General features: G+C 42.8%; 4 protein-coding genes across 8 annotated transcripts; 2 read left to right on the top strand and 2 right to left on the bottom strand.

The window, feature by feature from the left end:
* Positions 1–1,329: 1,329 nt before the first annotated feature.
* On the bottom strand, positions 1,330–4,319 carry LOC100118080 (GATA zinc finger domain-containing protein 4-like). Of its 4 annotated transcripts, none has more exons than XM_031930442.1 (7): positions 4,163–4,319; positions 4,031–4,076; positions 3,833–3,952; positions 3,516–3,757; positions 2,794–2,914; positions 2,577–2,723; positions 1,330–2,493 (listed from the first exon to the last, which is right to left on the bottom strand). In XM_031930442.1, exons 1-7 carry the CDS (start codon positions 4,175–4,177, stop codon positions 1,700–1,702), a joined length of 1,485 nt encoding a protein of 494 aa, XP_031786302.1. In that variant the 5' UTR covers positions 4,178–4,319; the 3' UTR covers positions 1,330–1,699. The 4 variants fall into 4 exon arrangements, with proteins under 4 accessions (XP_031786302.1, XP_032455461.1, XP_031786301.1 ...); XM_032599570.1 differs by having other exon boundaries at positions 3,842–3,952; XM_031930441.2 differs by having other exon boundaries at positions 4,142–4,287.
* Positions 4,320–9,207: 4,888 nt separating this feature from the next.
* Positions 9,208–11,040, top strand: LOC100118123 (basic helix-loop-helix transcription factor amos). Its single transcript, XM_001602124.6, has one exon. It carries the CDS (start codon positions 9,844–9,846, stop codon positions 10,603–10,605), a length of 762 nt encoding a protein of 253 aa, XP_001602174.1. The 5' UTR covers positions 9,208–9,843; the 3' UTR covers positions 10,606–11,040.
* A 5,385-nt stretch (positions 11,041–16,425) lies between these two features.
* On the bottom strand, positions 16,426–20,375 carry LOC100118162 (lymphocyte-specific helicase-like). Its single transcript, XM_031930524.2, has 7 exons — positions 20,003–20,375; positions 19,364–19,740; positions 18,686–19,281; positions 17,996–18,612; positions 17,508–17,902; positions 17,182–17,434; positions 16,426–17,110 (listed from the first exon to the last, which is right to left on the bottom strand). Exons 1-7 carry the CDS (start codon positions 20,115–20,117, stop codon positions 17,028–17,030), a joined length of 2,436 nt encoding a protein of 811 aa, XP_031786384.1. The 5' UTR covers positions 20,118–20,375; the 3' UTR covers positions 16,426–17,027.
* Positions 20,376–20,430: 55 nt separating this feature from the next.
* Positions 20,431–25,230, top strand: LOC100118196 (collagen alpha-1(I) chain). Of its 2 annotated transcripts, none has more exons than XM_016989141.3 (7): positions 20,431–20,681; positions 20,756–20,959; positions 21,199–21,676; positions 21,750–21,985; positions 22,066–22,291; positions 22,754–23,019; positions 24,160–25,230. In XM_016989141.3, the coding sequence occupies exons 2-7, from the start codon at positions 20,933–20,935 to the stop codon at positions 24,376–24,378; spliced, it is 1,452 nt and encodes a 483-aa protein (XP_016844630.1). In that variant the 5' UTR covers positions 20,431–20,681; positions 20,756–20,932; the 3' UTR covers positions 24,379–25,230. The 2 variants fall into 2 exon arrangements, 1 of the variants encoding a protein (XP_016844630.1); XR_004344869.1 differs by adding an exon at positions 23,439–23,523 and having other exon boundaries at positions 20,455–20,959.
* The last annotated feature ends 106 nt before the right edge of the window (positions 25,231–25,336 follow it).

Below are 25,336 nucleotides of genomic sequence, written 5' to 3'. Positions count from 1 at the left end.
TCTCGATCTGCAAAGAGAAGAGAAAAAGAGAATAGAGTTTGTACTGTATGCGCGCAGTAGCGGCAAAGTATGACGCAGCGAATCGTTGTCCGCTGATGCGCCGTATATTGCCGTGTCGTCGCTCGCTCTCTCTCTCTCTCTCTCTCTCTCTCTACCGTTTTAGCTTCCTTTTCTCTTTATACCTGCGCCGCTTCGCGCTTACATATACTTCCATTCGTATTTATTCTCCATCAAACCGAGAGCGATTCTCGCGGTTATCTCGAATATGCATCGCAGCTTCCGAATACGTGATTCTTATAATCGTGAAGATATAATGAGCCAATTTAGCATACTTACGGACGCTTAAACCTTCGCTTCCGGGCACCTTTAGTTTCTGCGAATCTCTGCCGCTTCGCAAATAGGCGTGAAATTCGTGAGGCCCTTAAAACAAATGCTTCTTCCTGGAAATCCTGGACTCTCCTTCTTCTTTCTGATAATTTTGAAGAAAAAAAAATACATCCACTCTGGCCGCGGCGTCGTCTTTGACTCTCTGAATAAAATAGAAGAAAAGAAGATGAAGAAGCTGCTGGTGTATTATGCTTTGCCCGGGGGAGCCGTTGATCTCCGCGGGGGTGCCTGGTAGCGCTGCTCCTTTGAATCGTCGAAGCGGCTTTTCGTGCGCGCATTGTGTCAGGCTGCCAAATCGCAGCCTCGTACACAATACACTGTACATTATACCTGTTTGTTGTTTCTGCATATAATACAGAGAGAGAGAGAAAGAGAAAGAGACCGAATCCGCTATTACACGCCCCTAACGCAAAGAAATCGCTTTTCTCGCTTTCACGCGCTTTGCGCTTTTTTTTTGTCTTCGGATATACTTGTGTAATAATACTCTCGTTTGTCTATATGGCTACTTTTCGACGCTGTTTTGTACACGTACCTTCACATTTCTTTCATATTTCCAATGAGGATAGCGCACTCGCAAAGATCAAAGAAACTGCAGCGAAGAGTCGGGGAGAAAAACGCCTGATTCACGAAAGGGTGTAGAGCTTTCCGCCGGTAGCGTGAAAAATAAAATTCGACCCGAAAGAGGAGCCGACGAAAGGGGTTAATTGCTTGCGTTTCCTTCTTTCGCTGCATTCCGATGATCCTTTCCGAGCGAGTAATTAAAAAAGAAAGAAAGAAAAAAGCAAAAGCCGATGCGTTACGAGCACGGCGAGGTGGTGGGCTTGAGCCGAAAACTTTGCGAGTCATACCGCAACGCGCGCGCGCGCGCGGTTTCCTTTTCGTCTCGGAGGTGTGTATGATGTGCTTGTTGCGGAGGATTCTCGTAAATAAAAAAAATCATCATCGCTGCCTTTCTATACAGAAGAATTTTTCGTATATTCGTGTCGACACGATAAAACACACAATTCGGTATACATTTTTTTCAATCGATGTTTCTAGAAACATTAATATTTCGGATCGGTTTTATAAAAATAAAAAATAACGATGCATCGAGCTTTTGAAGCCTCCTTTTAAAAAAAATACGAACATGCTTGTAAACGAACAAAAAGTAAAAACATGGTTTAACATACAGAAATAGACTTGATATAAAAAATCAATACCTGCGTGATCTTTCTACGTTATGTATCCTTACGTTATAATCTTTTGAGTTTTACTAATTTTTAAGGTATACAACTTGTCTTTGTATAACTCGTTTGACGCTTTGAATCTAACACTAATTACGGCGAGTATAATCATATTGAAATACAAAATCCATGAATCGGACGAATCCGGTAAACAAACGCTCTTTAAATTGGTAAGTGTAATGTTGTACTTGCCAACTTTGCTGGGGATTATAACTGTTGTACGGAGCGCAATATCCGTACGGATTACTATTGTAGCGATTATTAGTTTGATACTCGCTCCGGTACCGACCTCTGTACCCATATGAGCTGTTATCGTAGTAGTCATTTCGGCGACCTCCGTATCGATCGTAATCATTCTGTCTTCCAGAGTAATAATTGTTGTAACGCTGATATGGCTGGACCCTGTGGTTCTGGTACGATCTGCTTTTTGTCCAAGTTCTCCTTACAGAGCTTTGTGAATTTTTGTCATTTTTAGATTTAGATACAGTATCATGCTTGCCTCTATTCTCTTTGTCATTAACAGCATTGAAATTTTTACTTTTGCTTGAAATAGTTGCCAAATCTTTCGTGTCATTTTTCTTATTTTTGTCAACTGTATTTAAATTGTTGCTCTTGCCTGAAGTAGATGCAGTGTTCTTGTCAGTCTTCTTGTCAGTGTTCTCATTGTTATTGATAGCATTCAGTTTGTGTATGGAATCGATAGCTGGGTTCTTTCTAATGTTCACTAGAGAAACATAAGGAACACTCTGAATATTAGACGTTGATTTCTGGCTAAGCGTAGGATCACGTGCTGCTGAGATATTCAAACAATTTACAGCAGAAACACTGAGAACGTTGATCTTTTTTTTAGGAGTTGACGTCATACTGGGTAGTGCTAAGGTACCTAAATCAAAATAAACAGCTTTCTAAGTACCATATTCGATACATGCTTACATGAAGTAAATCATGAAGCAAAATCTGTTTTACCTGGGCTAGCGACTGACTGTACAGGAAATTCATTCTCATACGTTTGCGTAGACTTGTCAACTTTCAAAATTGTTTCCTCTGTTTTAGTTATTATTTCAGTAGTAGTGATAGTTTCACTGACCACTTGCATCTCGTTATCTACTGATTCTGAAGATCAAAAAGTTCCCATCGTAAGTTTCTCATCAAACAAATGAAATTGACAAACAAACGATCATACCTTCATCGTCCTCGTCGAGGATAGCGTCCTCATCATCGAGATTGACACTCTCAACATCGCTTACACTCATATCCGAAACGAATATGACGGAAGAATCATCGCTGAGAGCTGCAGATTCGTTCTGAAAAATACACGTCACAGCACACAATAAAGTATTCGTTCGCAAGGCACATCATCCTCATACGTCGAGCTTACCTCGACGTCAACCTCCAAGATTTCTTTTTTCAGATCCATTTTTGACACTTAACCTGTACTCTACACGCACGAATGCGACGAAAAACTACTTCGACGACGCGAAATCCGGCGTCTAATAAAGCTCGGCTATAGGAGTGATATGTGGACGCGTCTTTGTCTCGCGCGAAAGAGTCGAGAGAGCTTGTCAACACAAAGCCGGCGAAATTTCCGCGAACCAATGGCGCCGCGCGCTCGCGTTCCTGACCGACTGCTCGAGTTTGCTATAGTTTTATCATGCTGTATATATAATTACGTCATCTGCATACAGGATGTTATTATTTTGTGACGACGCGCCGTTTTCTCGCGTGCAATCTATCAAGTGAACGTAATTTCTACTTTAAATTGTCCTTTTATTCGTTGTTAGACGAGATACAAAAGTTTTGTATATAAAAAGAAACGAACGTTGTTGCGCGCGAGAGAAACTCATGCCACCTTATGTGTTTGCACCATTAGCGGATGCTCTAGAGCTACCGTGACGGAAGACTCACAATTTTAAGCTGGCTAAAATATATTCGCACGTTCTTGATGCTACAGAAACGTGACCAGTGGCGATGGTTGCGGTGTCGGCCTGTTGCTCGTCTGCGATGCTTATGGGGACTTGTGGGACACTTTTCGTCGTGTAGCTTGTGCAGAGAGAAACTGTCAGATTTTAGTGTTCTAAAAGTGCGTATTTCGAGCGTTTCTTTTTTAGCGAAGTCCATTGTTGATATGGAGACCGCTAGATCCTCGACTGTAATAAAATAAATTACACCGATAAAATTTGCTTTACGCTACTGTTATTGGATTATACGAATTAATAGTGTACAGTGTATACCCGTGGTATCAAGTTCACTGCAGTTTTCCATTTTAAATGCGCTATGTTTTGCTTGCTGGCTGTCAACGTGAAATCGCTCAAATTGACTAAGAACCACGTCAAAGGTGCTATCTGCGAAAGACCAATAGAATAATGAGGCTAGTGTTATTAGCATTTTTTCTCGTTTTAAAAGAAAAATTGAGTAATTACAATTTTTCGACTCGTTGTCGCCTGCAGGGACGACGCTCTCATTGCTCTGAAATCGCACAAGTGCATAAGTATAACCCGTCTGTACTGCTTTAGGAATTAATCGTGGAATACCTGTAATGTCCTGCTACTCACTTTGCAATCAATCATATCGAATATCGACGTTAGACGCACATAAGATCCTAAACTAGCAATCGGAGCACACACTATAAAGAGATCCAAATACGCCTAGGTGCGTCGAGATACTGCCGTAAACGAACTCGCAGTAGGGACAGCGAGAGCCTGATAAATACGCATCGACGTTTCAAGCAAGGTTAAAGAGCATCGCTTTTTCTTGTTTACCTTAGGCACACGCATATATAGAGCCACATAGCAAACTAGTATACCATATAGGCGTGTTACGCAACGAAATAAGCTCTCTCGACTTTACTCTCTTTTTGCCACACGATAACCCGTCGTATAATTCGGATGAAGTAGCGCGCAACGGCAACGTCTTCACTCTCGAATCCTCTCTTCCCCCGCAGCGCATGAAGCATCGCAGAGGGGGAGTAAAAGAGAGTGCCGTGTCCCCCGAAATGAGACTCGTAAAGTCGTAAAAGCGAGAGAGAGAGGTCGCACACACGTGTGGTCGCCTGGCCGCCACCGGCGTAGTTCGCGCGCGCCTCTCGCAGAAAACAAGCGGCGGAACAAGCCCTCTCTCTCTCTCTCTCTCACTATACTGCGTAATACCTGCGCCGCCTTGTAATAAGATATATAATGAGACATTTAACTTGCTCTTTCGTTCGTCGCCGTGTCGATCCGAGTCGAACGATAATTGCCCGTCGGAAGTCTCGGTGGTTTTCGGCTCTCTTTCTTTATATAGGCGAAAGACGAAACCGAGTGTTGATGCTTTTCACGCGCGCCGCCTGGAAATGACTTTCACGTGCGCGAGTGTCGTCCTCTCGTCCCTTTACAAAGCGCCGACGCGCGGACCCACTCGACGCAGCATGGATTGAAAACAGACTAGCCTTTTATGAAGTATACGGAAAAGTTTACGCGTTATAAAAGAGAGGACTATATTATATAGGTTTGGATAAACTTCTTCGATTGAATTGCGCAATTACGGAACGAGGAGAGAGAGAGAGAGAGAGAGAGAGAGAGAGAGAGACATCTCGGCCTTGCCAATTACCAGATTCGACAGCGGCGGCACGTGCGGTCTCAAAGCCGAGAGAGGACACCTGCTTTGTAATGATACTCCGCTGTATAGAGACATTTCGAAGCGAAAACCAATAGATAAATTTCGGCTTTTCTCCCTGTAATTACACACGAAATAATATAAAATAACACAGAGTGCCCGTCGAAACTTTATATAAATCAGTAGCCGCGCGTATCTTCCATATAAAAGCCTCAGAGCTCGTCCGCGCGCATCGAATCCCTAATAACTTCCTAATAGTTTAGTAATGCGCGCAAATGATCGCGCTCTCCGCGCGAAAAGCCGGAATTAAACGACGACAAATCGCCGCTTGATAGCCGCCGGAGGGGGGAGGGGGGGGGGAGATCTCTCTCTGACATTGAAATTTCCCGCGCATTAAAATCGCGTTTTCCATCAGCTGCAGCGGCGTATATGAATCGATACGACAAAAGCGCTCTCGCGCGCGTCAATTAGGGCCAAGTGCGCTCGCGCGCGGCATTATTATTATAAGTATGCGAGAGAGAGCAGTCGCGGTATGTAACAAGTGCGCAGCCATATAGCGCATGCGCAATTATGCAATGATTTTAGCATCGTGTGTAGTGCATGAGGAGAAAATAAGAAACGGCTTTCGAAGAAACGTCGCGTGTGTGTATGCACTCGAGTAGGGTATAGAGAGCGTTTACCTTTATGAAAAGAGAGCTCGTCATTGCGCCGGTAGTCGGACGACGGAGACAAAGACGAAGAGGCAAATAGCAGCGAGAGAGCAGTAATACGCTGTACGTACGTACGTATATGCGCGAGCTGTCCTTTGGCTTAATGCGGGAGATTTATCTCTTTACCGTTACATCCCCCCCCCCCCCTTTGTTGCTACTGGACGCGGCGCTCGGGTCGTTGTCGCCGCTTCTTCGCGGAACTCGCTGTATATACTCTACTCTGTGTGTATCTTCTCCGGTGCATAATATTTAGGAATTATAGCCCACTGACCTACATGTAATACGTCAAACAATATAATCCCATACTCGGCGCTGACAGCTCTGCGAACGGCTCAATTTTGTCAAGCGCATGAATATTCAAAACAGAGAGAGAGAGGGCTGCAGCTTGTAAATTAATGATCGTCCCTGCGCTTTTCGTCTGCTTTAATTGGCCGAATCAGTGCCTGGACGTACGCGGACCTCCTCGGGCTCGTTCTCTATCCCTCTCTGCATACACTGTATGCATGTATAGGGGCGGGGGCTGCGCGTGTAGCTATACTCTCGACGCCCCGCTCGCCTCTGCGCCGGTGATGTATGATTTTTCCCTCGCTGCTTTTCATTAATATCCTCCGGACTCGCCGCCGCCGGTGGTGGGCCGCTACTGATTCATGGTTTTTTTCACTTTTCTCTTACTATGTATAACGCGGTGTATGCTGATTTCGATTCCTTTATTGTCCCGAATTTCGAGGATTTTTTAGCTAGGAGATAACCGAGAGCGTGTGAATTGGCCTCGTTCGCTTGTGTGTGTGTATTACACTGTATAGGCACAAGAGAGAGAGAGGGGGGGGGGGAGAGAGTCTGGAGGAAGATGAGGCAGTTCGCCCGTGCGTAATTGCCGGGTAGAGAAGCTATACACGACGGCGGCGGCGGCGGCGATTCCATTTTCGAACAAGGCCTAATAGATGAAAGCAATCAATTCTCAAATGCTAGCCTCCGCTGATGCGATATATATACCCGTGTGTGTGTGTAGTAGCTCGTATAGACAAGCGGTTGAGGAAAAGCTGTATATTGTGGATTATAGTCTGGCTTTATTCCTCCTTTTTTTCGGATTTCGGTATGCGAGATAGTATGCGTCTATAGGATTTTCAGGGGAGGTCGCTTCGGAAACGTTTGACGGCCCACCGACACACACGTGAAGATTTAATGCCCACGTGCATTTCAGAGAGCTGAGAGATGTGCTGCGCGCGTAGGCCTTTATTAAGAATTCAAACGCGCGCGTCGATTCGATCATCCTTGTTATTATTTTGACTTTCAGAAGTAGCTGCGTTGTGAATCGGTGTGTGTGTATAATTCGGCTGATATTTATTATGTACACTCGCGGGATGAAGAAATAAATTGTAATCGATGATGAACTTGTTCGAGTGGGATGCAGAGCGCGAGGGGAAAACAGCGCGTTCCCACGAAATCGGTTAGAGGGCGCATCGTTTTCGCGACTAGCCGAGTTAATACTCTGCGGTGGGAATTCATAGCGGGTGCGCTCGGGGAATCTCGCTCAACGAGACGTCTAAGTACTCGATGTGTACGACGGGGGTGCATGCGAACTATCACTTGAATGGGAAGCTTCGATTAAAATAGTTTTTGTAATAGCGTATAGTCTATTTGTAGTAGTCTATAAAAATTGAAAAAATTATCATATTTAATCGATCAGAGCTAGAACACGAGTTTCGCCGAGTATTGAGTATTGTGAGAGAAAATTAAATGCACATGCCAAATACACAATCCTTAAACGTCAAAAAACGCCAACTTTGTGCCAAAAATTCCTTTCTCCGAGTGCGCGTTCTTCTCCTAATTTCCGCCATCGGTAACTTTTCAAACGCCCCAACCGCTCGCTCTTGGATTTCCTCTCTCTCACACTCACACACACGTACTCGACTCGAAGGAGCACTCGACGAACCGATTCCACGCCAAGTAGTATACGCCAGTCCCTCGCACACGCACGGCAATCGAACGCGCGTACGAATTGATGCGGGTTTAATTCCCGAAAATTACACGTTTTGTGCGCCGCGACGTCGAGAGCTGATCCCCGCAGCAGCAGCAGCAGCAGCAGCGCGTCAAGAAGCCCCGAAAAGGGAAAGTGCAGAATATATCCTCCACTCGAAATCGGGGCAATCCAAGAGTCATCGTTTAATATTGCGCGCGTCGAATCTCTCTCTCTCTCTCTCTCTCTAACGATTTTCTATTGTCTATCGACGAAAAAGTTGGAATAAGCGCGATGTCGGCGCAAATTATCGCGTCCATCACGGCCGCTGGCACAGGACGAGAGATAGCGCGGAAGCGATAAGCGCCAGCTCGCTTTTAGGCGATTATACTCCTTTGAAGGAAAAAGGATCAATCCTACTCGGAAGAGAGAATTAGGGCTTACACAGTGCACTACTCAGTCTCTCTCTCTCTCTCTCTATAGTGCTGATGCGTTTTTCGGAACTCTCTCTCTCTCTCTCTCTCTCTCTCTCTCTCGCGCGCGCGAAATCCAAGTAGGGCCGCTGCAGCGCTCTCGCGGCGAGAAGAGGAATGAGAGGGATCGGGTTGCGGCGAGGGACCACACCGTAGCCGGGCCGGCAAATTTTGTCCTACCTGTTTTCGCTAATTGAGCGAGTAAAGATGTAACTGGACCTTGGATACGCGCCTCTCTGGTATGTCTACCCTTTTTCCCACTCGATTCGCTTACACGCATTTTACTTACATTATACATTGTATATTATGCTCGACTCTTCAATACACGCCGGCGATCGTTAAGGGCCATTATATGTATACGAGACAGTCTAAACAGACTCGAAAAAAGTCAAGACACGCGGCACGACACAGTTTGAATAGTGAAACGAGAGGCAGTTTTTCGAAAAAGCTGCTTCAAAAACTCGAACATTCAAAGCGCATCTGGCCGAAAGGATTCCGCGACCGCAAGAGGCTTGGAGTAACCGAATAGACCGAATCACGCAACAATGATCCTGCGCTAATGAGGCACCTTATACATAAAGGCCGCGCGGCGTAGTTTTCTCGTATTTTTTTACATCCCGCATTTTTTAACCCCGTCGATCGACATCATAAGCAGCGCGCGTCGCTCGTCACAATACGCACTGGTATGCGCCGTAGCGGTGCAGTCTATGACGAATAGTCGAGCTCCGCAGCGGTAGTCGACTTCTGAATAGCTCCTGCAGAATCATTAGAACGACGGAGGGAGCGAAATTACTGTAACTTTTTTTTGTTATAACAAACCCGCCGTAGGCACGCGTCATCGGAAAGCCTCGCGGGTGTATTTTCTACGCTTGGCCGGGAGGATAAACACGGGGGGGGAGAAATGCTTATTTTAGGCATAGAGATCAGCCTCGGATCGGTTTCGGCCGTGTTGAGATTTCAAATATTACTTATATGACTGGGCAGAATTAACTCGACGGCGATACATGCGCTGAAATTCAGTCGAAATGTACGCAGCGCGTAATAGCGCAAAGAAGACAGGTAGCAAGTGCAGTACCTATATACGAAGTACAGAGAGAGAGAGAGAGAGAGAGAGGCCGAGGCGCCGCTCCGGAGCCACCTGTTGCGCGACGATCCCGCGTCGTCGTCGGCCGCAACGGCCGCCGGTTTAAGTAGAGGTAGCAGCTAAAAGAGGCGCAGGTACGCGCCGTAAAGGAGCGCTTTGATGCGGCGCTGCGTGCATATGGAGGGGGTTGCTCTCGCTCGGCTCCCATTGGCCGGCAGCACGTGCTCCGCGAGGGGCTGCACGGGCTCTCGAGCCAATAAATCCAGCCGCGCGGTCGCTCCCGCTTCAGAGATCATCTCGACGCGCTCGAGTTCGCATACGCACACGGTCTTGGACACAGCAGTCACAACACGTTCAAGTTTCTCCCGCGAGTGCAGTGTTCGTATATATACATTTTAAACTCGGAACCAGTGCAGCCATGGAGATGGACATGTTCCGCTACAACTACAACTCGTTCATGCCGCAGCAGCAGCAGCAGCAGCAGCAGCAGCAGCAGGAAGAGCTGCCGACGTACCTGGACCTGCCGGTCGGCTACCCCAGCGCCTACTGCAAGGACAAGCTGAGCCTGCCGCCGATGAGCAGCCTCTCGGTCCTCCAGCCGATTCCACAGCACTGCACCGGCGCCTACGACAACAACAGCGACGGCTGGCACACTCCGAGCCCGGCGGCCTCCTTGCGATCGCTCAGTCCGACCAGCACGTCCCTCGCCTCCGAGCCCGACACCAACTGCCACCAGTACCACTCGTTCCAGCAGCAGCACTTTGCCGAGCAGTACTCCCATCAGCAGTACACTCCCGAGCCCCAGCAGCAGGTTATGACGAGCCAGCAGCAGGTTATGCCGAGCCAGCAGCCGCAGGAGCAAGCACCACGAGGTACGAGCCACGAGGAGGAGGAGGAGGAGGAGGAGGAGGGGGATAGCGAGGCCGAGAGCGAGCTCGACTCCTCGGGATCGTCCTCGACGCGCAGACGCGGGGGCAAGTGCGTCAACTCGACGATCGTGAGAAAGAGGCGACTCGCAGCCAACGCCAGGGAGCGCAGGCGCATGCAGAACCTCAACAAGGCCTTCGACAAGCTCCGCACCTACCTGCCGTCGCTCGGCAACGACAGGCAGCTCTCCAAGTACGAGACCCTGCAGATGGCCCAGTCGTACATCACCGCGCTCTACGACCTGCTCCAGTAGTGATTTTTATTTTTTAGAATTTTCTCGTTGTAAATATATATATATATATATCAGGTAGGCGGTTTCCCGGCGTTAGGGAGGAATCTGCGGATCAACGTTACACGCGTCTATTGTAAATAATAGTTTTGTAAATATTATTATTATTATTATTATTATTATTACTGTAGTGTCGATCGCCAGTCGCGTATAAGCATATCTCGTTGCCAAATAGAAGAAAAATTGTAAATATATTCAAGTTCTTTCCTCTTTTGTATCGCACGTACACGTATTAGTATTAGTATTTGTATTATACCGAGATACAATTCTACAAGAGACTGATAAAAAACAAAAACGTACACTTTGATATGGTTCTCTACGCATATCACGTATTATGTTATATTATATTATATTGCTGTTGAGATGAATAAAACGATACGAATGAATCTTTAACCATAAGCAATGCCCTCGTTCACTTGTTGTGTTACAATCGCTTCCCTACTCCAATGCCCACAATCACACCTCGTCAAAATATCAATATTACAGTATAAAACATAGTTTTTGCCTTAAAAAAAAAAAGAAACGCATATAACTGCGCGTTCCACAAAGCGGCAGGAACGAGCGCCGAGAGAAAAAGCGGCTCTCGCTCGTTAAGCTTTCGCCGTTTCATGTCGGCCGCGCGGCGCCGCTTAGCGGAAAATCCTCGATTTGCAAGGTCGATCCTTTTTCCCTCTGCCGCCGCCGCCGCCGCTGAATCACCAAGCTGTACTCCAAAAGGGGTTGACTCGTGACTTTCCAAATCGTCCTGCATTCTCTCTTAAAAGACAATTCGATCGACGAGGAGAAAGAGGAGGCGAGTATATTTATAACATATTCGGCGTCGTCATCGGCGGTGGTCTCTCTCTCTCTCTCTCTCTCGCGCGCGGGGACACCCGAAACCTTGGTGCCCGGTTTCATCGTCGCGCGCGCAATTTGAGAGCTCCTATCCTTGCCCCGCTTCCCTTTGGTGTATTATAAAATTTGTCGAAAAATGTTTCTCCTCTAATCGAGGCTGCAGCCCCGTAACACTCGTCGGATCGTAAAAAGCTCTCCACCGCATAAGTATAACGTTCGCGGCGCTATACGGTCCGCACTAATATGCAACGCTTTCGGTCATTTTACGCACGTTTTGCATACTCTCGCGCAGCGCGCGTGGAACGCGATGACTTATTACGCGGAAAGTTACGAGCGCAGAGCCGCGCAGGTATAATAGCGCTGAGAAGCAATTCTTTTCGGAAATCTCCGCGCGGGAAACTCCAGCAGTATGAGGAATTATGCTAATCGCTGGATAATTTTCATTTCGAGCGAGCGGCTATACGATGCGAAGAGCGCTGTTTATTCAGCGCTTGCGGATTTGCAAATATGAGAGAGAAAGAAACGGGTCCTATTGTGTCGGCAGGAGGAACGATGACAAAGGGTTATTTGTTGTTCGGAGAATGAGGGAAGCAAATTGCCGATCGACGCCAGAGGCGGGAAAGATCGCACGCACGCGCGTGTGTGTCTAGTCTCTATAGATGCGCTTGCTTGTATATTCGGTGGGCGTCGACTTTGACTCTGCAACAAAGGAAAGAGTTAAGGCCCCACTGCTGTTTTCCCTATACATTCGCCGAAACCTGGCACACGGATCCATTATAACGCGCCGGCTAAAGACGCGTCGCTTGTTCTTTCTCTATTCTACTCTCAAGTGGCGCTATATTATATTTTCCGCCGAACCGCCCCCTTCGCGCGTCCACCCTTGCATTGTGTCGATCGATTTCACTGATCCGCGTCGAAAAAAACAATTCTCATCTCGGCTGATTGATCTCAGCCTTTCTCTCGCCGATTATAGACGAGTCGCGCTAGTATAGATTGTATACTGGCATTAACCGTGCCCGAAAGAAGAAACGAGTGTATTAGAAGAGTAAAAAGAAGCCTCTATGAATGACCCAGCTCCTAAGCTTTGCAATTATCTCCTGCTGCTGCTGCTGTGCTGCGGACGATAAAGCTGCTGACCGGTAGCTGCGCGCGAGCGATGCCTTTAAAAGAGAGCCGCCGCGCTTCACTGTCACCGTCCTTCCTTCCGCTCGCTCTTGTATACAACGTTATATGCGCATCGGGCACACTTGCATGTTCTTCGAAGGCATGTTTCTTAAACGCTCGTCAACTTTTATGACCGAGAGAGAGAGAGAGCACAGCTATACATGGCGGCTTCTCCTGATTTATGCTGTTTCAGCGTATTGCTTATAGGAGAGCCTCTATGTGCGCGTATATATTGTTGATGGTTTCTATAGGGAGGTATAGTGCAGCTCGAGAAAGGCCTGTTTTTAATTGGTTGATTTTGGGGAATAAAGGGAGAAAAATCGCCCAGTCGGAACCGATGACAATTGGTACAAATAACAATTATTTATTACTATTAGCGATTAATGTCTGTAGAGGTGCAGAAAACGGTGCGTTACAAACGTACGCCTTTTTACCCAAGTAAATATTTGTCAAACAATTTGATACTAAAAATTTTAATTTCCTAAAAATAAACCTTCAGTTGCACCACCCCCTGTACTTATCTTTGTCAGCTCTTTGAAAAATTAATTTTACTCTGGTGCTCCAAAAAATAGGCCTTTGTAATGTCGTTCTAGTATTCGTAAGCGCCTACATTACTCTTAATTTCTCAATAATAAAAAAAAAAAATTAGTTATTTAAAAACCCAGCATAATGCTCCTGTCAAAACACCCCCACTCCTATACACAGTAGACTAGTAATCAACGTTACATACTCGGCGAATCAAGAGCATCAATCCGTTTAGCACATAACGAACGAGAACAATGACACACATCATATCAAACGTTTGCGATCGCGGGGGAGTATACCTACTACACAGAATCAATGCAACCAAAAAGGGGTCGACGCCTCAAGTGCTCTCTCTCTCTCTCTGCATATGCGTTTCAATCGGATTATAGACGCGTCGGTGGCGCAGCCGGTAATTGCACTCCTCTGGGATTTTACATACTTCTCTCTCTCTCTCTCTCCTGAGAGTATCCGCTCAAACAATCGCTCCGCAGCACAATAACAAACTACGAACTCTCTCACGACGACGGCTTTATTGTATCGAGCGCGATTCTCCCGCGTAATCGATTTCGATTAAACGCTTCGCTTTTTTCCTCTCCAGCCGCGAGGATCACAGCGTTTTCTCGCGCTGCCGAACAACAGGTATATTAAAACGCCGATGATCATCGCTCGTGTGTACACAATAGCGTAGCTGCCGTGAAATTGTGGAATTTGACTCGGCGGGCTATACATGCTTTTCAAAAGGATTGAAAACTCCCCAGAAACGCTTCTCTCTCTCTCTCTCTCTCCATTAATCTCGGATCGCGAGACGATGCAATATCAGCTGTTGTTATAGCATAAACGGTATAGTTACATACAGTGCCAAAGCGACCACCCATTAGTACAGAAGAGAAAATGACGAACGATCGAGAGCGGCTCTTCCTTCCGTCCTCGGCACAGCGCATTGTGCCCACCCTTTGTCTCGTTTCTTCACGCGTGCCGCCGCAGGAAAAAAAGGAGCTAATATCCGCGTTCTCGCAAGGGTAGGTATAGTAGGTAGCCGCTCGCGCGTGGACTTAAATAGCTGCGCGTACTTTACGACTCTGCCGAGAGCCGCGCGCGCCATTATTATAATCCTCGGCGGCTTTTCTGCCACTGCGCATGCAGCCAGGTCGACCCCACGCATCAGGATTTTTCCTCAGGCTTTTATGCTCCTAGATTTTTGTTTACCAACACACGCGGACACACTATGACGAGCCATTCGACTTTTGTCACGCGCGTCGTATACGTCCTTTTCTATTTCTATATAGGGCTTCGCATTGACATGTACTACATTTTATGCGAGCGCGATGCGCTTCATCTCTCCGCGCGTCTCTATAGTTACGTGAGAATTTATTTTTTTTCCATCTCCGTTTCGTTAGCATCAGAATGACGAGGATGTGGTATTGTCGAAGCAGGGGGTTTACGCCAATTAAACGCGCACGCGCGACAACTACTTTTTTCACATTTCTTTGACAATTAAGAATTTTCAAGCTACTGCAGTGAGAAGACGCGATTAATTATTATTCTTGGAGTATAAGAAATCATAAAATGCAGTAAGTGTAGCAACGGAGCACATAATATCTGCTACCCAGAGATCCGCTTTATAAACAATCGAACCTAAACATTTTTTTCACACAGAAGCGCGCGATAATAAAGTCTCGTAATCTTATCTCTATACAGGCCTAACAGCCTCGGCAAACGAGTCAATTTGCTATCTAATAAATCCCAGCTGCGGGATTCCGATCCCGCAGAATTCGGGAGCCGCGTACACTCGGAGCCTCGTAAATCTCCGGCGCAAACAATTCGTCCCTAGATCGGGAGAGATCCTGCGCATTCTCTCGCAGCAGGGAGAACCGCGCGCACAGCGGAAGGATACGTATATAGTACATAAAGAAAGATGCTAATAGGCGAAGGCGCTGCACGCAACTGTGAATAAGAATCTCTGAAATAGAGAGAAGAGCCGAGAGTACATATATATGTATACACTTTTGCACGCAGGCCTCGAGGCGCATGGGCTCGCATTATGATGGCACGCGCGATACTTTATGGATTGTTTAGCGCAAATTACGTCTCCCGAGCTAATTTACGCCCGGCTCGCTCCGCGGCGTAAATCTCGACGCTTTTAAGGCCGCAGCTCTCTCTCTCTCTCTCAGAGATGCGCTGCCACTCTGCGAAACTACACTGTACTATATATATATATATATATATATATATATATATATATATATATATATATATATATATATATATATATATAATATATATATATATATATATATATATATATATATATATATATATATATATATATATATATATATATATATATATATATATATATATATATATATATAATATATATATATATATATATATATATATATATAATATATACATATATATATATATATATATATATATATATATATATATATATATATATATATATATATATACACCGTCGTGGCCTACTAAAGATATGCGCAGCTCGTTTTAATCGGATCGTTCCGGTCGGCTCGTCGTAAAAAAATCGTTATGCTCGTTTCTTTCATTTTTTTTCGAAAAGAAAGAAGCCCGGCTTTTCTGAATTTCCATTTTAATTTCGCGGCCGAGTCGCCTTATATAGTCGAATCACCCCCCCGCAGTCGACGCGCCGCACGACTTTATTGTCCGGGCTCACCGCACGATTCTAGTACGCTCCCTCTCTCTCGTCAGCCCTTAATACGCAACGTGTGTGTTCTCGCCGACGCTCTGATCGACCTACATTTACCACGCACTGCGAGATTCCGCTGCGTTTTTGATGCATCCGAGTTTCTTTTTCCATTATTACCGGGTAGATATAATATGCCAGGCTGGCGACTACTTTCGCTGTGTAGGTGTATGTCTCTGTATCGATCTTCGATCATGCATTTGGAGTAACGAATTTTCTTATAAAAATACATCGATTCACAGTATCCATCGGTCTAGTCGTCTCAATGAACTCGTAACGTAACTTTTTGCATGTCTATAAGGTGAAGTTTCAGCGCTCCGTCGGCATGAATAGATGGAGCTAGCTACCAACGCGTTATTTTTCCCTTGAATCTTCGTTTCTTTTGTTTACAATTATTTTAATAACAATGGATTTTCTATACTTCGCAATAAACAACTTGACTATCTGGTTAAAACTAATTGTGCAAAATTATGAATTCCAGATGAAGAGTGATTACTTTGAATATTTACTAATTTCAAAAATTTTCAAAAATATTCGATCTTTGACAAAGTTTATTGAAAATAACAAGGCAACTCTTATCGAAATTGATCTCTTATTAACAAAACAAAGTAGCAACTTATGTTAATAAATATCCTTATCGTCTTTTTGTACAGGATAAATTCTGGAAAATCTTTTTATTTTTAAATCACTAGACTTGTTCGTGATACTTATCATTTTAACTCAAATTCGCGATACTTAAATAATCTAAAGCGAAAACGACCCAACTTATAAAAACGTATAAGAATCAAGTTTATAGAACAGTGTGGCTAAAATCCGCTGTTAAGTCACGCCTATCTGTGACTAAAGCAGTCCGTTTTTGCATCGTGTTTATCACACTCGCTACGCTCGTGCGCTAACCTCACGGTGCAAATAAGGACTACTTTAGTCACGAATAGGCGAGACTTGCGGATTTTAGCAGTCTGTCCTATACAATTTTATACGATACTTTTGACTTAAATGGTTTAGTTTAACACGGCGCTTAGCGCCCTCGCTGCGCTCGGGTGCTAACTGCGTCGTGTAAAAAAGAACCATTTAAGTCACACGTATCGCAATGTACTATTTAAAAGAATTAACTATAACGCATACACGTACTTTTTTACGACTTTGAATCTGATGCTTTTGTCGCTAAGACCATATCACTTCTGTCTAAAAGTGCATTCAGTTCAGCATCTGTATACACTGTGAAAAAAAAAGTTTTTATTTGTAAATGTTTTGAATTCTTAAAGTCTTTTTAGCGTTAATAACGTTACCTTCGTTTTTCGAATCGGAGATTCTCATACACTCGTTTTCTAAAAGTCTTTTCAATCTCGTTAGACCATCCTCTGTATTAACTAATTCATTTTTACTGGGCATCACCGTTTTTTCTAAAACTCTTTTCACATTCGCTCTGTTAATTATATACTGATCAACAGTACCTTTGGTACAAAATCTATATGCAACAACTGGTTTTATTTGTCCTATTCTATGGCATCGTGCCATAGCTTGAAGATCACATTGAGGATTCTACAAAAAAAGATTTTAGTTACTTGACATTTTCATAAAAAATGAAAATTTCAATTTAATTTGGCGGACATACCCAATCGCTATCGTATAGGATGACTGTGTCTGCTGCAGCTAAGTTTAAACCCACTGCTCCAGCTCTTGTGGAAAGTAAAAACAAAAATACATCCGGATCGTTTTGGAATGTTTCAATGTTCTTACTACGTTCGTCAAGCTTGATCCTTCCATCCAGCCTTACGTATTGAAAATCTCTCAAAGACAAATAATCTTCTATAACATCCAAAACCATTGTCATAGTAGAAAATAGCAGTACTTTGTTTCCGTTGGCATGCAATTTTTTTAACATGGCGTCTAGTACAAGCATTTTTCCAGAAATCTTAACTAGACTTTCATCTATTTTATGTACTCCAGCATCATTCAACGGATAATGGATAATGTACGGATGATTGACTACATGTCGGTACATCATTACTAAAAAGAAAAATACAAATTGATTAAAAATATTAACAATTAGAGACATTTAACATTCATAAAAAAGCTGTGAGAACATATGATCATATTCACCATCATTGCCAAACCTCAGTCTGATCAAATAATCAACATTCTGTTCAGTCACGTTTGTACATTCCTTCCACTTATTAAGATCTTCAGTTTTAACAACTTTGTTTCCCACCATTTGAGTTTTAACTTCTGTTTTTTTTTTATTCCGGTTAAAAAGTTGATCCAAACTGACAGATTGAGTACATTTTCGTTTTGGTCTCACGCGATTGATATCTGTAACTGGTTCTTCTGGTTTAACTTTCCAGAGAGCGGATACATCTCTGTTGATGATAGACGAATAAAGATCGTACTGAATTGCTGTTAATGGCGTGTATACGATGACTTCCTTCATAGGTGGCACATCGGGACATACATCTTCCTTTAAACGTCGCAACATAAAAGGTTCTAATATTTCTTTGAGAGCTGATAAAACGTGTCTTTCTTGTTCTTGTTTCAAAAATTTTTGTTTTCCTGCTTCGTGTTGCACATCACTTGCATCAAACCACACTTTAAATATATCCAAGCTATTAAATATATCTGGCAAGAGAAAGTGCAAAAGTGACCAAAGTTCACTCAAGTTGTTGTGTATAGGTGTTCCAGTTAGCACCAAACGGTTCACAGAATCCACTAATCTCAGTTTTCTGCAAAAGATGTAAATTGAATAATCATAATTACAATATAAGTACAATTAAATTATTCATTAAAACAAATTACTTGAACAGTTGACAGTTAAAGTTTTTTATTCTCTGCGCTTCATCAACTACAATGTATCTCCAATGAAATTCTTGCAAAAATCTTCCATCTTTGATTGGCGTTTCGTACGTCGTGAGCACGATTGGATGTGTAAGAAAAGAACCAACGCGAGTTCTTTGTCTGATTTTATTTCTAAGCGGCGCCCTTTCCTTTCCATTTCCATAATATACCACAACAGGAAGTTGTGGCGCAAAACGTTCGAATTCCAAAGTCCAATTTGTCAAAGTAGAAAGAGGAACTACTACCAAATATGGTCCAGCTATTTGATTCTCAATCAGATAGGCAAACAAAGCGATAACTTGAATAGTCTTTCCTAGACCCATTTCATCCGCTAAAATGCCATTCAACCCATTCTCCTGCAAAGATTTCATCCACTCGACCCCTTCTTTCTGATAATCTCGCAATTCTCCTTGAAACAATTTGGACTGTACAAAATTATCGATTGGATTGCTGTTTTCTTTATCCCCACTGGGTTCTTCCTTGCACTTGGATGCCAACTCTTCAGCTTCAGCCTTCTTTATATTTAGATTCAGTTTCTTTCTACCTCTTCTGGACTTCTGAAAATGTACAAACATAAATACAATTATCATTTGAATCGATAAAACAGAAATAATTAATTCATTAATTGTGCATACTAACAGCTTTATTTTTATCAGTATTCTCAGTTTGTTTCAGTGCCCTGCGAGTTCTTTTGTTGGGAACGGCTGATTCGGCTTCTTCTATACCCGTCCTCTTTGGGGCTTTAGTATCCTTATCTTTGTCCTTTGGCTCAAATTTTTTCATGATAAAGCTGGACAATACCTTGCTCTGCGATAGCAAGTGCATCAGACGCTTGTACTGCTTCTCCTTCATCTCTTGTTCATACTCTTCAGCTGCGGCTCTTCTCTTCGCCAGCTCTTCTTCATTCATTCTCCTCTTCCTCTCCAATTTCAATCGCTGCTCCTCAGCTATGCGAGCTGTATCTGCGAAGTCGATTCCCTCTCCTATCGTTCCCTCATTTTCTTTCTTCGCTTGATCTGCACAAAATTGCACATTTTTACGATCTCTTCCATGAAATCTCGCGCTTTCTTCGAATAGGTTCTATAATACATCTCTATCGTCAACGACAAAAGTACTTCGCGCAAATCGTAAATTCATGAAATCGTAGGACAAAGCAATAACGAGCATCAATACGGAGATTCGCCGCAAAATGAGAAAAACCGCTTCTCCGAGACATATCTCTCGCGCTCCTTTGTTTCCGCGAAGAAATTCAATACTTGGATAACTGCTCGCACATACCTTTGGAGACGATGCTTTCAAAACCCGAGTCCTCCGACGGGTCCATCACGTCGCGGCTGACCTTCTCCTCTGCTTTGGTCTCGTTTTTGACGTCCATCCTCTCCTGGAACATCATTGTATCACGAGGAGTTTGCAGATTTCAAAATGATACGGCGAACTCGAGGGAGATTCGCTCGGCTCTGCAGTATCTAACGGCAACTGAGATAGATACTGCTGCGCGGCGCGCAAGACGTCGCGAAGGGACGGACGGACAAGTTGCGACTTGCTTTCGAAAGAAACAATGCTTCCCGCGAAGGATTCCCGCCAATGTGTAACGGCGCATCAGCGCTCAAGAGCTCGGTTATGTAGACTTGTAGGTAAGATAGAGTTCGTTATGATCGACCTCGATCACAATTACGAGTAGAAAAAACAAAATATTTATGTATTCAGGAGCTGTAAAAGAGTTTTAGATATATAGTATAATCGTGTTCTCTTGTTCGTTTACCAGTAGAGTAAAAAAGTCAAAACGAATCTGCGAGCGACTAAAATCTCTATACTTTATTTGCAATGGAATTTAATTAATAACATTTTTTCAAAAGGGATATGCAATGTGTTTGAATTGATCTGCGATCATGATACACATTATTGATGTTTTTCTTCGTTTATTATTCATGATAATCAAACATAGGTGTCACTAGAGGTACCAGCTGGCAAACTGATCGAGAATTTTTCTCACCTTATAGTCGCGCTGCTCTGTCTTCTTTCTGGTTCTAGGTAGTGAGAACATCAAAATATAGTATAAAGGGAACGTCAGCTTCTGTAAATAGACTTTCAATGTCAGCGATGGTGTCTGAGCAGTAGCCGTATAGTCATCGATTCGGCCGCCCGTACGACCCGCGCCCCGAATTCAATCCCAATATAAGTATTTAAGTAAGAGCCAACAGCAAAAAGATGTCTTTCCAGCCTATTCTCAATCCCGTAAGTATTCGCAATTGTCATTTTTAATCGTTTCTATTTCACTATAGTTACTTTAAAACAGCGTTCGATCATCGCATTGCGCTCTTCTGCGCAAAAGACAATGCGTGTATATACCAATGATGTACTACGTGTCTGTTGACGTGGTTCGAATAATTATTCCGTTATAACGAAAATTTTGATTTCCCCTTTAAATATGATATACCTATCAACAATCTTTAAAAAATGTTTTCTTTGTGTAGGAACTGCCTTATGTTGGCGAGGTGGAAGGAGGTGTTACACCTGGAAAAATGTTGAAAATTCAAGGCAAAGTTCCAGAGGACTCGAGACGCTTTGCCATTAATTATCAGTTGGGTTCCAATTTGAATCCAAGAGATGACATTGCCATTCATGTTTCACCTCGTTTTACCGAAGGATTCATCACGAGAAATCACATTGAATCTATGAATTGGGGTCCGGAGGAAAATGATGGTCCAATGTGGATTCAGCCTGGCACACCCTTTGAAATCATTGTATTATGCGAGTATCACTGCTACAAAATTGCTGTTAATGGTAGACACTTTACGGAGTTTGCTCATAGGCTGCCTTACAATAAGATCACACACCTGGTTATCGATGGAGAAGTAGATATTTCGTCCATCTTTTACGAGACTATTCCTATTGGTCCTAGGCCTTCCGCACCAGTACCTGATGTACCTCCTGTTGATGTTGGACCTCCTCGTAAGTATTTCTCATTTACTTAAGTATGCAAATTATGCTTTTCTTTTAATAATCAATTATTATGTCACTGCAGCACCAGGTGGTCTTTACCCAACTCTCAATCCACAAGGTTTTCCACAAGAAAAGTATGGACCTCCACCAACTAATGATGACTTTAGAAATAATCCACCACGGGCATATGGATATCAACCAGGAGCTCAAAAGGCTGAAGAAGAAGATGCCTTTGGTGGCTGCTTGGACAAAGTTGGATTGGCAGTAGGAGGACTTGTTGCGGCAGGAGGAGTGGCAGCAGCCATGCACGCATACAATGTAAGCAGCAAATATGAGTATTTATTATTCTATGAAAACCTAATTTGTTTTTATTTAATTTACTATTGTTTAATTATCAGAAAAATAAAAAGAAGCAACAAGAGGCAGGTGGCGAAGTCAACCATGAAAAAAGCGAAGCTTCAGAAAATGAAAGTGGTTTTGGTGGGCTAGGAGCATTGGGAGCAGCTCTGGCAAGTAGCTTAGCATCTAATGCTTTCCAGGGAGATAGAAACGCACATGCACAACAAGGCTATCCACCTCAAGATTCAAGTAGTGGAATGTTGGGATCTATTTTGGGAGCTTTAGGTAAGCCATATTAATAAACAGATAGAGATTCTCAAAATTCCTCCTCAACAATTTGCTCATCTTATCAATGTAATGCTGTCATTCTGAAAGTTTAATTAAAAATGTTTCACTTCATTTAAGATATTTATTCAAACTTTATTAAACAAAATATTTTTTTATATCTAAATTACATACAACCATTTCATTTAACTATTATACTATCACAAGTCTAAGAATAGTAGCTTATTAAAGTAGAGAACTAGTAAATTGAAAATTGCTGAGTTAAGGAAACACTTTCATGACATCACTAGATGGAATCTGTAATTATTGTGAAGGTCAAAGTCTTAGTGAAGAAATCGTCACTATGACTCAATTTGAGCTTCATGTTCTATGTGTGATCATTATTACAGCTAGGAATCGTAATTTAAATTTGAATAATCTTTTATTTTTGTAATTAATTATAAATAAATTTAATTAATTTAGGTGGTGCGGGCGGTCCTCAGCCAAGCTATCAACAACAACCACAATCGGATCCGCTCGCGGGGCTAGGAGGGCTAGGCTCGATTCTTGGCGGAGTACTCGGAGGCGGTGGTGCGGGTCACCAACAGCAGCCTCAGTATCAACCAAGCGGCGGCTATGGAGGCTATCAACCTCAAGGTCCGCAAGGAAATGGTGGCGGCAGCAACGATTTACTTAGCGGTCTAGGCGGTGCGCTCTTTAAATCAGCTCTAGACGGTCTGTCCAAACATGTAAGTCTCAAGGTCCAGAAGTCAGTTAAAAAGAGTTTGGAGCGTAAGCTCACTCTAACACCGAGAAAAGCGTGATTTCAACCTTCTTCTTACGCTGGAATGGCTTGCAATAACTTTCTTCTCAATGCACTGCTTTTATCTATCTGTACTTAAACTTTTACTACTGGAACGTTATTTAATTGTATACACGCATATTTATTTATTTATGGACCTTTTCACTGACTGCGACTTGCATTTATTTTTATTTATTTATTTTTTTTTTAATGTGCAATAAAAGGTATGAGTTTTAATATATTTTCTTTTCCTTAACATAATACATACACTATTTCCTTACTTTATTTCATAGACACGATTTCCTTTTCTTTCATTCTCGTTTAAAGTTACACAGTGTTATCATAAGATTATTTGTTTCGCTTAAGGATAATAAGTAAAAAGGGAGGATTTGGCTCAGTCAAAGCCAAGTATTGAAAATAAACAGTCTACATTTTGCTCCAAAAATCAAAGGTATATAAACTTACAAATTACAATTTGAATACGTTTAATTGCTTGCAATAACTTAATAGCATTGTAACTAACCATTAAAAAAGGCATTGTTAAAATCTGCGGACTAAGTCGCAATAAAACTCGGAAAAATGTCTGTATAAGTAAATAAGAGTATGCATATCTAACAGAACCATACTTTCGTTTGAACGTTCGATGTATATATCTGGAGTCCAATCTTTGTTTACATTCAGAGCCAACGATTTGACGAATGATCGCGTATATAATAACAAGGGTTTTGAATACATACAATGGGCTTATGCGAGTTTTCCTAGCATTGCTTCTCGTCGACGCTCATGTAAAATCAATAAAGCTAATACACAATGAAGGAATCGCGTGACTGACTTACTGGCTCTTCATATTCAAGGACTGCCTTAATTACCTAAACACCGCGAGCTTTTGATGATAAAAAAATAAAAGCTTTTGCTTCTACGCTGATGATTTGGATTTATGTGTTTTATTTATTCGACATAAGAGCAGCGAATCAATGTAAACTGTCTATTCTCAATATGAAAAAGAAAAAGATAATTTTCTGCTGCAACTAACAAGAAGTCTGAACGGAGAAAATATAAGAAAACAATCGATCTGATTATCCCACAGTCGCACAAACCGCGGTATGACGACGACGACAACAGTGGTCACTACGCCACATCACCTCCAGCACCGCCTCCATCGAGCTACGGCAGCAGACACGGCTACGAAGACGCGCCGCCGTCGCACCCAGCCCCGCGGCCACCAAGTCCGCCGGCTCCGGGCGGCGGTAGGCTCACCGCTGCCGAAATTTCCAAGGGCCTTGGCCTCTCCGACGGCGAAGACTAAACTTTGCTTTATAGTTTTATTTTACCTATAAATACTACTACATTATGTTGTAACGAATCTCTCTCTCTCTCTCTCTCTCTCTAATCGCACTTAGGTATAATTACACAATTGGAAAGCATTCGAACCGTAGACCTATTTGATCGCAGCGAAAGAGTTTCCTTATTTTCCTTGAAAATTTCCAGTAAGATTTTTTTATCGCACAATAACATTAGCAAAAATAAGATAAGAATTCGCGCGCTCTGCATTTGCCTTGCTTTACTAAAAGCCGCTAATCGTTTGATAATTTTGAAAGCTATGCATTTAAAAAAAACCGAACTGAACGCTGCGTATATTTATAGGCAACGAATGTAGTCTTCTATAATTGTTCTATATGGGTAATCAAAAATCCGAGCGAAACTTCCGCTTTTTTCTCGCAAAAGACCTCAACGAAATAAAAACTTAGATCTGCTTTTTTATTGTAAAACGAAGCTACTATACAGCTTGTAAAAAGTACAATCTTAGGCCTTACATTCATCTCGTTTAAAGGTTGCAGTTGTTGTTTATACAGCAAAGAAATTGTTATATATAAATTACATTATGTACAAAGTCTTAATGACTCTAAAGAAGGCTTCCCTTCATTATGTTATATTCGAGTCTAAGTAGACACCATCACACTTAAATTATTTTATAAAGCGATGTATCTATATGTATATTTTTATGAGTATTTTACTGCAGAGCATATTGGCTTGGCTAATTCTATACAAATGATTTTATATAGAGCACAGAGATATTTGTATACTAATACCAGAGGTAATGTATTCATATACTTATATAGAAAACGTTGAATCTGTCAAAATAAATCTATTATCCTTAGAAAATGTTTTCAATTTTTCACTCATGTCAATTGCAATTTTTTTTAATGATTTTATTTTTATAATCAACAATAATTTAAAATTTACTCGCGAAATCGCGGCGATAT

The sequence above is a fragment of the Nasonia vitripennis genome, chromosome 4, assembly GCF_009193385.2.
Source record: "Nasonia vitripennis strain AsymCx chromosome 4, Nvit_psr_1.1, whole genome shotgun sequence".
In the NCBI taxonomy this organism is placed as follows: Eukaryota; Metazoa; Arthropoda; class Insecta; order Hymenoptera; family Pteromalidae; genus Nasonia; species Nasonia vitripennis.
The sequence above is the reverse complement of the archived record's forward strand: the minus strand, read 5'-3'. Positions and strand labels throughout refer to the sequence as shown.

Excerpts from the sequence above, each read along its gene's own strand:
- LOC100118080 (XM_031930441.2), bottom strand. The coding sequence starts at position 4,177 with ATGATTGATTGCAAAGTGAGTAGCAGGACATTACAG. Across the intron at positions 4,077-4,141 it reads TGAGTAGCAGGACATTACAG|AGCAATGAGAGCGTCGTCCC; the intron begins GTATTCCACGAT and ends GTGCGATTTCAG. Across the intron at positions 2,915-3,515 it reads ATTTTAGCCAGCTTAAAATT|AACGAATCTGCAGCTCTCAG; the intron begins GTGAGTCTTCCG and ends TGTATTTTTCAG.
- LOC100118123 (XM_001602124.6), top strand. The coding sequence starts at position 9,844 with ATGGAGATGGACATGTTCCGCTACAACTACAACTCGTTCATGCCGCAG.
- LOC100118162 (XM_031930524.2), bottom strand. The coding sequence starts at position 20,117 with ATGATGTTCCAGGAGAGGATGGACGTCAAAAACGAGACCAAAGCAGAG. Across the intron at positions 18,613-18,685 it reads TTTAACTGTCAACTGTTCAA|AAAACTGAGATTAGTGGATT; the intron begins GTAATTTGTTTT and ends CATCTTTTGCAG. Across the intron at positions 17,435-17,507 it reads TCCTATACGATAGCGATTGG|AATCCTCAATGTGATCTTCA; the intron begins GTATGTCCGCCA and ends CTTTTTTTGTAG.
- LOC100118196 (XM_016989141.3), top strand. The coding sequence starts at position 20,933 with ATGTCTTTCCAGCCTATTCTCAATCCC. Across the intron at positions 20,960-21,198 it reads TCCAGCCTATTCTCAATCCC|GAACTGCCTTATGTTGGCGA; the intron begins GTAAGTATTCGC and ends TTCTTTGTGTAG. Across the intron at positions 22,292-22,753 it reads ATCTATTTTGGGAGCTTTAG|GTGGTGCGGGCGGTCCTCAG; the intron begins GTAAGCCATATT and ends TAATTAATTTAG.